Below are 14180 nucleotides of genomic sequence, written 5' to 3' on the forward strand. Positions count from 1 at the left end.
AGGTTTCTCCATTAACAAAGATTGTTTGATAATCAACCAAAAAAACAAATCATTGGTAGTCGTACGTCAAGTATATGGCGACCTCAAATCGACTGGCGGTGTCTTAAAGATTGATGTTAACAAGAAAATGATTCTGGACTATCGCAGTGCCCGACATCAGTGTGGCGAGGCTTTAAAGCAGAAGCAAAGTGAAGAAGATAAAGTCGAGAGAGCTAGACGGAAGAGGTCTATCGTTCAGAAAGTTAATGAAGTCGAGGTCAAAAAGTCATGGATACCGGCCGGGACGGCCACTGAACCAACTGGAATTGACCGAAGAGATTTTTTCTTTCTCAAAGGAGTTTTGACTGGTTTTCATTAATTGACTTTAATTTTGTGTTTTACTTTCCATTGTATGACAAAATACTGAGTATTGTTTGGCAAAGAAAATGTCGTACTCCAGTGCTATCGTTCTTACTTTTGAAACTTCAGTTTTACTTTATACAACATATTCCTTTCATATGCTTTGTCCGTTGTGACATTAGCTCGCCTAGGAGAAGGAGCAAAAACTTACTATTAATTCAAAGTTCGAATTAACTTATTAATAACCACAGAATTTCTTTAACTAAAATGACTTTTATTTACACTACTTACCTGATTACTCACTCTCAAGATCTCCAAATCAGTCAGGGAAGAATGCCCAAACTGTATCTGAAAACTAGGGAATTGTTAGGGAATTTAACTTTGAGAAACTTTATTGCAACCCTGTCGACGAACCTGAAAATAGTCTTTCAGTGTAGTACGTGGCTAGAGACGAGTAGCCTTAAAATGCAATTAATCGGAAGTGGTATCGAGTTTCAGAAACGGAAATCTGAGCAGGTAGTTTTCAGTGCAAGACGATCTATCATTAAATATTTGTTCTATAATTTTCTTCTAGTGGTACTTCAAGTTTTTCATTCTTCTGCGGTTAAATACTATAAGCTGTGTTTATAATGAATCACCACATGTCGTTGCATTCAGTGATTCAAATGGAATAATTAATGTACGATTTACATTCCTCCCAGGCCAAGCGTTCTGAGAAGTGCCAGACACTTTTCCCAATTTATTGAAAATACATATTAATATTGCATTTGTTTGTTTCAGTGTTTGTGATTCTATTTCCCAACTCTACGAAAGTAATCACTCTTATTTTATCGTCAGTGTTCTGGTGATCCCCAACCATTAAAATGACTGATAGGACGGGAGGAGTTCAGTGAAATTATGGAGGCATTATACATAGGCGTTTCCCCCTCGAGTCATCGGCTTGCGTTGTGTGTACGTAGATGTAGGTACATTACAAGTGCGTAACTTGCCATCAGTGTGAGGTGAGTAATGCATGCCACTAGATGTAGAACGATACATAACTAAACGCAAAAAAATCTCGTTCCAGTGAAGCGAGAGATACTCTCACACTTACACAAAGTTTGACTATGATCTGTCTGATGACACTCATTACTAATCTGCGATCCTTCTGTTCCTTAGTTATTCGACATGTCTTACTTCCCAGTATTTATATTTAGTATAATCAATAATTACAGAGAAAAATAAGTGTTGTTCTAATACAACATCCTCTTTAAATACAGAAACAAAATTATTTGAGTCCTGCTTGAAAACTAAGCACTAGTCTTGAAAATGCATTGTTGTTACGTGTAACAAGCTGTATTAGATTGGTCAACCCGCTATGTTCCGGCTGTACACCAGAACTTTGGTATTGCAAATAAATGAAAAATTATCAGAGAAATTGTACTGCCTCATTTCCATTTCTCTGCACTCTTGAGTCAAGTCTACAAGCAGACCTAATATCAAGTTTATGTCCCACTTAGAAACGTTTTGTCTTTCCTATTACATAAACCTGCGCTACAACGGTCTTAGAGCGCCTCTATAAAACTTACAAAAAGTGAGGAAGGAAAGAGGAGAGTAAAGAAAAAAATTGTCTCCAGGCAGTGTCAAGAACACAGTAGCAGTTGCTTATGCGGGGAACGACAAAAAGGGAATTTCACGCATTGTAAATTCTCATAGTATTACTACAGCGGAGCAAGCAGCGCTTAGCGGCTCCCGTTTGAATACATAAGATCCCACAACGGCGCTGCAGGTCCATGTTGCTGTTACGATACTACATACGGGATGTCCCTCCTAATACACGTCAGGGGCATTTTCTCCGGCGTTTCCGCAGATATTTGCAATTTCATTTCTGCGATATGTAGCCGCAGTCAGCACAGACAAAGACTGTTCGTCAAGTCTTTCGTGCGTCGCTGAGTGTCGACGAAAAGCGTCGTTACGTTCCCCGTTACGAACATATCGCGTTTCAAAACACGGTCGAAAATTAGTCTACTGCGACATTCGTTTTATCGATATGAGTTAATAGTGACAGTAAAACTCGACGTACAATCAATGCTCCTGCACCGTCCTGGCCCGCGCTGACTGCTACCGCCATGTAGAAGCGGTGCTAAGCCGCTACTGGAGTCCTGATCAGTCTTCGTGTTTTACTGTCCCTGTTAATAAATATCGATCAAACGAATGTCGCACCAAATCAATTCGGGACCGCTTAATCGAATGGGCACGTAAAATTCCGTTTTAAAATTGGTTTTGTTCGCAACGGGAAACAAACTTCTTCTTTCCGTCGACAGTAACGAGGGAAACTCCACATCGCAGCCCCCTCAGATGACCCATGTGGTAGCCCGTCAAAAAGTGGACAAGGATAAAGCATTAAAACAGGGACAAGATGTACTGAACTGTGAAAAAAGAAACAAAATCGAAGCAACGAACGGTACAAGCTCAAGATGAGCAACATGTGAGTTAACGAACCCTGTCATCCAGGACCGCGTGCCACAAAGGTAGCAGATTCTCCACGGGATGCGGAAACTCACAGGCATCTATTGTTTATTCAGACCTAAGCGATACAGGGTGCGAGTGAGACAGACGAGAACCTACGTCATAGGGAAACCCAGTAGAAGCCCTTTGTGGCCAAGGAGACGTAGCAGTGTTAAATATGGCGGACCTAAGATCGGCCATGTTGGGAAACATTTATGAAAACTATTTAATTCTGTAGTAATGCAGTTAATCAAGTCACAGTAGTTTTAATCTGCCATCCTCCATAAATTTTCATGATGATTCCAGTAAAACTTGAATATTGATCATATCTATAATAGTTTAGGATTTACTGTTAAAGTGAAATTAACAAGTTTTGTAAGAAAAGACCTGAATGCTAAAATCTGAACGCTTTGGTCCATCTTAACGATCGACATTTCACATAGAAGCATATCATTAAAATGACAAGCGTTGTAATAATCAACTCTGTAACTTTAGTTGTTAAAAAGATATAGTAAATTTAAATTATCAGTGTTTACAGTTAAGCTTCAGATCATCATTTCCTCCACACAAAACACATTGAACGATGACAGCATGACACCTTATTGAATCATTAGGTAACAGAATTTTGTTGTAAACTTTAGTGCGTAATACTTACTTTGTTCTTTATTTATTTATCAGAAAGCACATTGGTGCAAGGCTACTGGCCGTGACATTCAAAATTAAGAAGGAAGTTATATTGGTTTTATGTAGAGCAATTTAATGTTTACTATGTAATGGATATTATTGTTACTTTATTTAGAACGTGAAAGTGGACAAGCTTTGATTATTTAAATATGTTAAAACGTAAAATAATGTAGAATAAGCTGTAGCCAATCAGATGGATGGCCTCAGGAAATGGAACTGCCATAGTCAGTTGAGCGAAGATTTGTCCGGCAAAACGTTGCCGGGGACGGGCAGAGAGACAGTGCTGGTGCAGACGCCAAAGCGGACAGTTCTGCTCGAGACACCGAAGGGGACAGTTCTGGTCTAGACACCAAAGGGTTCAGTTCGGATTGAGGCGCGAAAGCGAACAGTCAGTCTTTAGGCAGCTAGGAAGTGAAACGACTTAGAAAATTTCGCGTTGTGTGGTATCGCGGGACTTAGTCTCTGAGCGGTGAGCAGCCGCGCGCCTGATGTGAACTCCCAACTTTTCGCTTAGTTAACGAGGTGGAGAGGATATAAAATGTAGACTGGCAATGGCAAGGAAAGCGTTTCTGAAGAAGAGAAATTTGTTAACAAAGAATATAGATTTTGTATCAGGAAGTCGTTCTTGAAAGTATTTGTATGGAGTGTAGCCATGTGTGGAAGTGAAACATGGACGATAACTAATTTGGACAAGAAGAGAATAGAAGCTTTCGAAATGTGGTGCTACAGAAGAATGCTGAAGATAAGGTGGATAGATCACATAACTAATGAGGAGGTATTGAATAGGATTGGGGAGAAGAGAAGTTTGTGGCACAACTTGACTAGAAGAAGGGATCGGTTGGTAGGACATGTTTTGAGGCATCAAGGGATGACAAATTTAGCATTGGAGGGCAGCGTGGAGGGTAAAAATCGTAGAGGGAGACCAAGAGATAAATACACTAAGCAGATTCAGAGGGATGTAGGTTGCAGTAGGTACTGGGAGATGAAGAAGCTTGCACAGGACAGAGTATCATGGAGAGCTGCATCAAACCAGTCTCAGGACTGAAGACAATAACAACAACAACAACAACAACGAGGTGGAGTATCGAACTTGTAATTCGCGATGAGATTGTGAATGATCGAACTGTGTCAATTAGATATGCGCTGGAGTGTAACACTAACTCTAAATCCGGACACTTTCGCTATTAGTTTGCTTTCGGAATAAACATTATTCTAACCAAATTGCAACTGTGTAGCCTACATCATTTATGGGTCCTTAATTTAGTTCCCGATATTACTAATACTATTATTATATGTGATGTTAACTATGTATTTCGCAAACTTGCCATCAAAGACAATTTAACCAAAGGCTCACAAGTGTCTAATGTAGGGCATGTAATGTGACACGTGTGGTTCAACCCCTAGATGAGTTTGAGACAAGACATTTCGACGAAGAGGTACCGCATGTGAGCCCGAACATCTTTGGGATGTTTGCTCGCAAACATCGAGCGAAATTGAAGCGCTGTGGCGTCCTGGTTATGTGGTCACGCTGTTGGAATTCGTAGTGAGAGATCCGAGTTCAGACCTCCATTGTGCCCCCCTAGATGAGTTTGAGACAAGACATTTGGACGAAGAGGTACCGCATGTGAGCCCGAACATCTCTGGGATGTTTGCTCGCAAACATCGAGCGAAATTGAAGCGCTGTGGCGTCCTGGTTATGTGGTCACGCTGTTGGAATTCGTAGTGAGAGATCCGAGTTCAGACCTCCATTGTGCCCCACATTTTTCTTTCTTTCGCATAGTTACCAACTGTCCGTCCAGACATTCATGTGTCTTTTCGCTGTATTCAAATTATTGTCTGTGTAGTGGTGAAACGTTCAAATGGCTCTGAGCACTACGGGACTTAACATCTGAGGTCATCAGTCCCCTAGAACTTAGAACTACTTAAACCTAACTAACGTAAGGACATCACACACATCCATGCACGAGGCAGGATTCGAACCTCCGACCGCAAACTGAAACGTCTAGAACCGCTCGGCCACAATACCCGGCCGTGGTTTAACGTCCGTTTGCAACAGCGGGGTGTAAGGAAGGGACCTCCAGACTTACGTATATACTGTTTCTTCTACACAGTGGTCTAGCGGTTCTAGGCGCTCAGTCCAGAACCGCGCAACTGCCACGGTCGCAGGTTCGAATCCTGCCTTGGGCATGGATGTGTGTGATGTCCTTAGGTTAGTTAGGTTTAAGTAGTTCTAAGTTCTAGGGGACTGATGACCTCAGAAGTTAAGCCCCATAGTGCTCAGAGCCATTTTTTTTCTACACAAGTAACGCATGTTATGACTCTTGCATTGCGTTTTCGAAGTTTTGACACCTGAATTCCTTTGTTGGAACATGCTTCACACCCGTTTATTTGTTGTTTTCATTTCTGTTAGAAGTCTATGCGGCATCTGGCCTGCTCTCACTATTTATCACATAAACTTGCGACGGTAATACAGGGTGTATCAAAAAGGATGGCGCATTACACGGCTGAAAGTACGTGATAATAGAAGCACAAATGCTCCAGTAAACACGGGTCCGCAAACGAGCCGCTTACGAGATAGCCGCACGGGATTAGCTGAGCGCTCTTGGGCGCTGCAGTCATGGGCTGTGCGGCTGGTCCCGGCGGAGGTTTGAGTTCTCCCACGGGCATGGGTGTGTGTGTTTGTCGTTAGGATAATTTACGTTAAGTAGTGTGTAAGCTTGGGGACTGATGACCTTAGCAGTTAAGTCCCATAAGATTTCATACACATTTGAATCGCGTCTGTATGGTTCCACGCCACCACTGACGGCATTTTTTGTAACATCGTCCGCTTTCCCCCTTGCGCATTTGAGGCCGTCCTATGTTCGCTGTTTACACAACGGAACGTTGCCGAGAGGTGGAGTTGGAATCACACCACACACGCAGAACGTACCGGACGGATGCAGTACACAGTCTCAAAGCGTATCAGTCGCGTCTGAGGAGTGCCACTTGTGCTGTGTTGTAGTTATAATGGAACCGTACAGTAACGAAGAGTATGCGGATATGCATTTCACGTACGGCAGGGCTAATGGCAATGCACGGGAGGCTGCTCGCTTGTACCAAGAAACATACCCTGATAGAAGACACCCCGAAAGTCGTCCATTTACAAGGGTCCATAAGCGCCTGAGAGAACAACAGGGGTTTTGCACATTGCAGAGCAGGAGGTAGGCCTGCTCGCATTGCACCTGAGGTTGAGGATATGGTACTGGAAGCAGTACAGCGCTCTCCAGGAACCTAGACAAGACGTACTGTCACACCAGTGCCTATACTAAGCCACAGAAGTGTATGGAGAATTTTACATAGCTATTTACTGTACCTTTACAACCTCATACGAGTTCAATGTCTCAATGACGCGGACGTTCTTCCTAGAGTGATGTTTTGTCAGTGGTTGCATCAGCAGGCTGTAGTCGACCTTCGTTTCGCATGTAACATTTTATTTACAGACGAAGCAGGATTCACACGCGATGGTGTGTTTAACTGTTATAATACACATTTGTGATGTGGAACAAACCCACATGCTGCTCACGAGTCCCCACATCAACAAAGTTCTTCACTGAGTGTGTGGTTTGGGGTACTACGCTATCAACTCATTGGGCTACACATTCTTCCACCACAACGTAACGGTCGGAGGTACCTCAGCTTTCTGCGGCGTCATCGTCCATGATTGCTTGAGGATGTTTCCCTTCAGAATGTGGTACATGCACGATGGAGCTCCAGCACATTTTGTTGCTGGTGTGAGACGGCATCTAACGTGCCGATACCACCAAAGATGGATGGGTCGAGGCGGACCTGTACCTTGGCCTCCAAGATCACCTGACTAAATCCTTTGGATTTTTGTGTCTGGGGTCACCACAAAAGAAAAGCGTACATCACACCCGTTAACACGGTTGAAGAACTGGAGAAGAGAGCTGTACACGCTTGTCAAGAATTCCGGAATGATCCAGGGGTTTTCGAAAGGATTCGAAATTCATTGCAGAGACAAGCACAGTATTGCATCCAGATGCAGAGAAAACACTTCGATCACATCCTTTAATTGGTACCCTATACGTGAAATGTGAACTAACTGCGAAGTACAATCCAGTAGTAAAGTCTAAATTTCAAATTAATGTGTACTAACTAGGGCGATGTTTACAATGACGTCAGATGCTGCTTGGAACCATACAGTCGTGATTATGTCGCAAACGGCTCTTTTGCGGACCCGTGTTTACTGGGACATTAGTGCTTCTATTATCGTGTAATTTCAGCAGTGTAAGTTTGGACCATCCTTTCTTATACACCCTTTCTGATATTCTTACCACATGACTCATATCCTAAAGCCAATGTATAGTATAGCAACTGCCAAGACTACAGAAGGAAAACAGACACGTAAGTGACCGGGCACAACGTTCGTAATTTTGCGAAACAAAATTGGGGCATACGAGGGAGAGTTTAACACGGATCTCCCGCTTCGCATTCCAACACCGGGAGCACAAAACCATGACTCTGTGGTTCTTGCAGGGTGCTCGATGTTGCACATCTTGGGCTTGGGGATTCACTGCTTCTATTTTGCTTCTTTTTTCACAGTTCAGTAGATCTTCTTTCTGGTTTCAAGCTGGATCTGTGTTCAGTTTTTGACGCGCTATCCACTGGGCTATTTTACCACTAAATCTGAGGGGGGTACGATGGGGAGTTTCCCTTGTAAGTACCTTATAAAAGACGTGATGATCGGTTTTTTGGGTTGACTCCAGTTGCATACCGCAAAGACGAAAGTGTAAATACTTGTCGAACCACACGAGGAATAGCATGGACCTCTAAAGTGGAGGATAATGATTGAGGAGGGGGAGGGGGAGGGGGAGGGGGAGGGGGAGGGGAATGTGGAGGGAGGCACGGGTGGGAGGGGGGGGGGGGAGGAGTGGACGAGCGAATTACATTCCATCTGAAACATGATAAACTAACAATACTTGCTGCGACTTACTGCGAATGACCATCACCTCAAAGGAAACGGTGTTACCAGAACTTGGTGGTATTCGTCGCTGCACACATAAACCAACTGAACACAGCCCTGTTAGTACCTGTGACGTGGATATTTATGGCGGCACTCGTGACCAAGATGAAAATAATGTTCTCCTATTCTGTGAGCAAAACCGTCTAGATCGCTTAGTAAACTTATTAAGTTATTTTTTACACCGTTTCGGATACTGCCGTTATCAGACCCCTGCGATTAACGGAACATAAAGAGCGACAAGTGTTTGTTATACAACATCAAGCTAAGGAAGAGGAAAAATTAAAATCAAACAAATTTAAAAAAGGGTGGAAATGCAAAGCAACGTTCAGTGTCAGTACTAAAAACCTATGACTTAACTTTTCTTTTTTTTTATTTGCAAGGCAACGTACTCCACTCTAGCGTCGCCTGTCGGCTGGAGCTCACATTTTTTTGTATGAATTTTTTACCCAAGTGGTTGTTGGTACCCCGATTAGATCTTTAATACAGATACTCAAGTTCTAAGCTTTTTGTTGAAGGAACTTCCCCAAAAATTTTTAATTTTCCATCTTTTGCACCTTGATGTATAAGAAACGCCTAACGTTCTTCATAGTCCTTTTACCTTAATCACAGACATCTGATGATAACATCGGCAAATAAAGAAATTTATTAAGCAGTCTACGCCCTTCTATTCATAAAATATTCATAATGATCACGGATTCATACAGGAAATTTATTCTCTTTGTTAATGAAAAGTTCTTGTAGTATACTTTGTATAAAATGTCTGTAACACGTAACTCCAAGTTGTCAATACAACATTACAGTTCTAGCACTCCAAACGTATCAGTGATAAAGGCATAATCTTAATATAACAGGTTTTTTTAATAATGGTGTTACACTCACTGCAACCTTCTCCCTACGTTGAACCACTACGGAGCAACGTGAACTCATGAAATATTCCGCAATAAAATCTGTACTGTATCAAATTGCCCTAAGAAAGATACCTCATAATTTTTTGTATTTTCACAGTTAATAATTATGCTCGGATTTCTCCTGCCTTAGCAACAGAGAACACGTCAGTGCTGCCAGATGTAAAAAGAAAAAGAAAAAAAAACTTTGCTCACACAACAGTAGTAAAACATTGATTAATTTCCATTACAGTTACCCATTCGTTCATAATTCGCAGGATAGACCATTACATTATATTCGTCTAGGTTAAAATACAGGGTGTTACCAAAAGGTACGGCCAAACTTTCAGGAAACATTCCACACTCACAAAGAAAGAAAATATGTTATGTGGACATGTGTCCGGAAACGCTTACTTTTCATGTTAGAGCTCATTTTATTACTTCCCTTCAAATCACATTAATCATGGAATGGATACACACAGCAACAGAACGTAGCAACATGACTTCAAACACTTTGTTACAGGAAAAGTTCAAAATGTCCTCCGTTAGCGAGGATACATGCATCCACCCTCCGTCGCATGGAATCCCTGATGCGCTGATGCAGCCCTGGAGAATGGCGTATTGTATCACAGCCGTCCACAATACGAGCACGAAGAGTCTCTACATTTGGTACCGAGGTTGCGTAGACAAGAGCTTTCAAATGCCCCCATAAATGAAATTCAAGAGGGTTGAGGTCAGGAGAGCGTGGAGGCCATGGAATTGGTCCGCCTCTACAAATCCATCGGTCACCGTATCTGTTGTTGAGAAGCTTACGAACATTTTGACTGAAATGTGCAGGAGCTCGTGCAGGAACCATATGTTGTGTCGTACTTGTAAAGGCACATGTTCTAGCAGCACAGGTAGAGTATCCCGTATGAAATAATGATAACGTGCTCCATTGAGCGTAGGTGGAAGAACGAAACTAAAATGAGCTCTAACATGGAAATTAAGCGTTTCCGGACACATGTCCACATCACATCTTTTCTTTATTTGTGTGTGAGGAATGTTTCCTGAAAGTTTGGCCGTACCTTTTTTGTATCACCCTGTATAATCTAAAAGACATATAATGTTTTGTTTTCTGATAAACTGCAGTCTTATTCACACTCAGCATTACAGATTATTTTAACAGATTCGTTTTCCCGTCCGCATTATTCCTCTTATAAACTTCCATCAGGAACAAGGACAAAATTATAGTCATGACGCAGTGATTATAACCATATCAGTTCACTTATCGCGAACAATTGTTTCCATGTATATATGTTCCGAGAGTAGAGTTTGCACCAAGTCAGAAATTTCCGTCCACATATCATAATTTTCGCCGTCAAGTGCCGTTCTCTATTAGCCCAAACCACCACAATCACGCCTACGTTTGTTTCACTGGATTGTTCACAGAGCGCACTCCACACGCTGCGGCACTGCAATCAGTTAAAATTAAACAGAATAATTAGATAAATAAAAATAAAGTTTTAATATAACACGAAAACCGTGGATCGCATGCAATAAATAATAGTCAGGAGGTCAACTATTGATGTATCATTCAATGAGTAGTGTAATAGTAAGGAGATGTACTATTAATGTACCAATTATGTACTGCATGGGCCCAATAGTTCTCGTTTGAAATATTACAAATATTTTCATAGCTATTGAAAACTGACACTCATAAATTTTTAGTACTCTCTGTATTTAGTTTGGAGTCTGTATGGGACTAGGAGAAATTATTTGATAGTTTTTAGTCCGATTTAAAAACGTTGCAAATTAAAAAGATATTAATTATTTTCTGCTTTTCATTCTTGCCTGTGTGAATTTTTTCGATGGATTTTAAATATAATGATCACATTATAAGAGAGACATGTATTAATTTCAAGTTTATTTCAGTGCCTTTACATTTGACACTATCTTAAATACAATAGTGTTATACCTAGGTACAAATAATATAGCGTCGCGTGGGGTAGCCGCGCGGTCTAGGGCACCTTGTGACGGACCGCGCGGGTGCCCCGTCGGAGGTTCGAGTCCTCCCTCGGACATGGGAGTGTGTGTTGTCCATAGCGTAAGTTAGTTGAAGTTAGGTTCAGTAGTGCGTAAGCTTAGCGACCGATGACCTCAGCAGTTTTCTCCCATAGACCTTACCACAAATTTCCAATTTTTCCAATATGGCAATCAGTTTATGTGCTATTTTCTAAATAAAGAAGCAAGAAAAATTAATTTTGTATGATTTCTATAATAATTTTATTTCAGTAGTAGCATTATTGCTGCAGCTTCGCCCTTGTATGCATATGCCTCATTCATTGCGCACATCTCGTCCTCCACCGTCTGTGTGTCCATCTCCTGCTCCTCCCCCCCTCCCCCCCCCCCTCTCTCTCTCTCTCTCTCTCTCTCTCTCTCTCTCTCTCTCTCACACACTCTCACTGTCTCTCTCTGTGCACATTTTCTCGTCATTCCTCTCTGTCAATCTCGTTCGCCCCCTCTCTGTCTGTCTATCACCTCCTCCCACTTCTATGTGTCCATCTACTCCTCCACAATGTGTCTATGCATCTCGCGTGGTGGCCGCGCGGTTTGAGGGTCCTTGCCATGGACTGCGCGGCTCCTTCCCGCCAGAGGTTCGAGTCCTCCCTCGGGCATGGATGTATGTGTTGTTCCTAGGATACGTTAGTTTAAGTAGTGTGTAAGACTAGGGACCGATGACCTCAGAGTTTGGTCCCTTAGGAATTCACATACACATCTCATCCTTCTACCTTTCTCTATCCATCAGCTCCTCCCCATCTCCCTGCCCAGCCATTGACCTCCGCACATATATCCCCTAAAACGCATTCCAGAATTATCCGCTCAACAACCCAGATGAAGAGGATCCTAAATGTCAGAGTTAACAACACTTTCCACCCGCAACCCTATCGAAGAGACGGACAAGAACGCGAGTTAATATTTCATTTCATCCAGTTCTGAGTGATGTTTAAAATTTCCAGCCTCGAGCTCATCGGTAAGTTAGTTTAAAATCAGTTTCAAAATTTGTTCCAGACAGACAGACGGTCAAGAGCTAATGGAAGCGGTAAAAAGAAAAATGGTTCAAATGGCTCTGAGCACTATGGGACTTAACATCTGAAGTTAGAACTTAGAACTTAGAACTAATCAAACTTAACTAACCTAAGGATATCACATACATCCATGCCCGAGGCAGGATTCGAATCTGCGACCGTAGCGGTCGCGCGGTTCTAGACCGAAGCGCCTAGAACCGCTCGGCCACTCCGGCCGGAGGTAAAAAGAAAATTTCAGTTCATTTCTTACTCCGTCTCGTGCTCGTAAAGAGAACAATAATGTTTCAGGTTGATTTCTCATCACTTCCCTACCCTTACTTAAGTTAACTTTAATTCTTTTCCATTTTAATTTCTTATTTACAGTGTTCCAAGACTTCCATTCGTAACTTATTCACCTAGTGACGCAGTACACCGACGTAAAGAAGGAAAAGTTACGTTGCGTCTGCTTACAAGATGTGTTATTGCAGCTGCACAGTGGGAAGGAGGGAGCAGCAACACTGGTGACGCTGAGGCTTGTTACGGTGTGAATTTCGATGTTCTGCGTTGTCGGACAGTGCCGTCCCTCGCAAGCTGCAGGAACTTTCCTAATGGCGGCGAACTAACGCGGTGCCGCGTGGCGTGGCGTGCCGACAGCTGACGTTCGAGAGCTTCACGCTGGGCCGCTTCGTGTCGTTCACGGCGGACGGCTGCCCGGACGGCGCGCTGCACATCTCCGAGTCGGAGCGCCCGCGCGGCGGCGGCGAGTGGTGCGGCCCGTCCTGGGGCTCCGCCGTCTACGTCAGCGAGACGCGCTCCGTGTCGCTGCTGCTGCGCGTGCTGCGGCTGGCGCGCGCCGGCCAGGGCGCGGCCGCCGCCGCCGCCGGGCACGGCTTCGACTTCCGGCTCGCCTACAAGACGCTGCCGCGGGCCGCCGCCGTCGTGCGCTACGGCCCGCCGCACGCGCCGCCGCCGCCGCCGCCGCCGCTGCTGCTGCCGGGTGAGCTCCTCTCCACCGCCCTCAACACTCTGCCCAACTTCGTGCGAGGATGCGTCCAAAACAGATTCACTACTTATTTATTACACTACTGGCCATTAACATTGCTTCACCAACAAGAAATGCAGATTGGACAAATATATTATACTAGAGCTGACATGTGATTACATTTTCACGCAGTTTGGTGCATAGATCCTGAGAAATCAGTACCCAGAACAACAACCTCTGGCCGTAATAGCAGCCTTGATACCCCTGGGCATTCAGTCAAACAGACCTTCGATGGCGTGTATAGATACAGCTGCCTATGCAGCTTCAACAAGATACCACAGTTCATCAAGGGTAGTGACTGGCGTATTGTGACGAGCCAGTTGCTCGGCCACTATTGACCAGACGTTTTCAATTGGTGAGAGATCTGGAGAATGTCCTGGTCAGGGCAGCAGTCGAACATTTTCTGCATCCAGAAAGGCCCGTACAGTACCTGCAACATGCAGTCGTGAATTATCCTGCTGAAATGTAGGGTTTCGCAGGGATCGAATGAAGGGTAGAGCCACAGGTCGTAACACATCTGAAATGTAACGTGCACTGTTCAAAGTGCCGTCAATGCGAAGAGGTGACCGAGACGTGTAACCAGTGGCACCCCACACTATCACACGGGTGATACGCCAGTATGGCGATGACCAATACAAACTTCCAATGTGCGTTCACCGCGATGTCGGCAAACACGG

The 14180-nt window shown here is 43.5% G+C and overlaps 1 protein-coding gene across 1 annotated transcript in view; it reads left to right on the forward strand.

Moving 5' to 3' along the window:
• Positions 1 to 14180, forward strand: part of LOC126278200 (uncharacterized) — a 483044-nt gene that overhangs the window by 245636 nt on the left and 223228 nt on the right. Inside the window, exon 4 of the mRNA XM_049978165.1 lies at positions 13116 to 13458. Within this exon, the coding sequence (XP_049834122.1) occupies positions 13116 to 13458 (343 nt within the window). The remainder of the gene's footprint in view (positions 1 to 13115; positions 13459 to 14180) is intronic.

This window comes from Schistocerca gregaria, chromosome 1, assembly GCF_023897955.1.
Source record: "Schistocerca gregaria isolate iqSchGreg1 chromosome 1, iqSchGreg1.2, whole genome shotgun sequence".
NCBI classification, from domain to species: domain Eukaryota; kingdom Metazoa; phylum Arthropoda; class Insecta; order Orthoptera; family Acrididae; genus Schistocerca; species Schistocerca gregaria.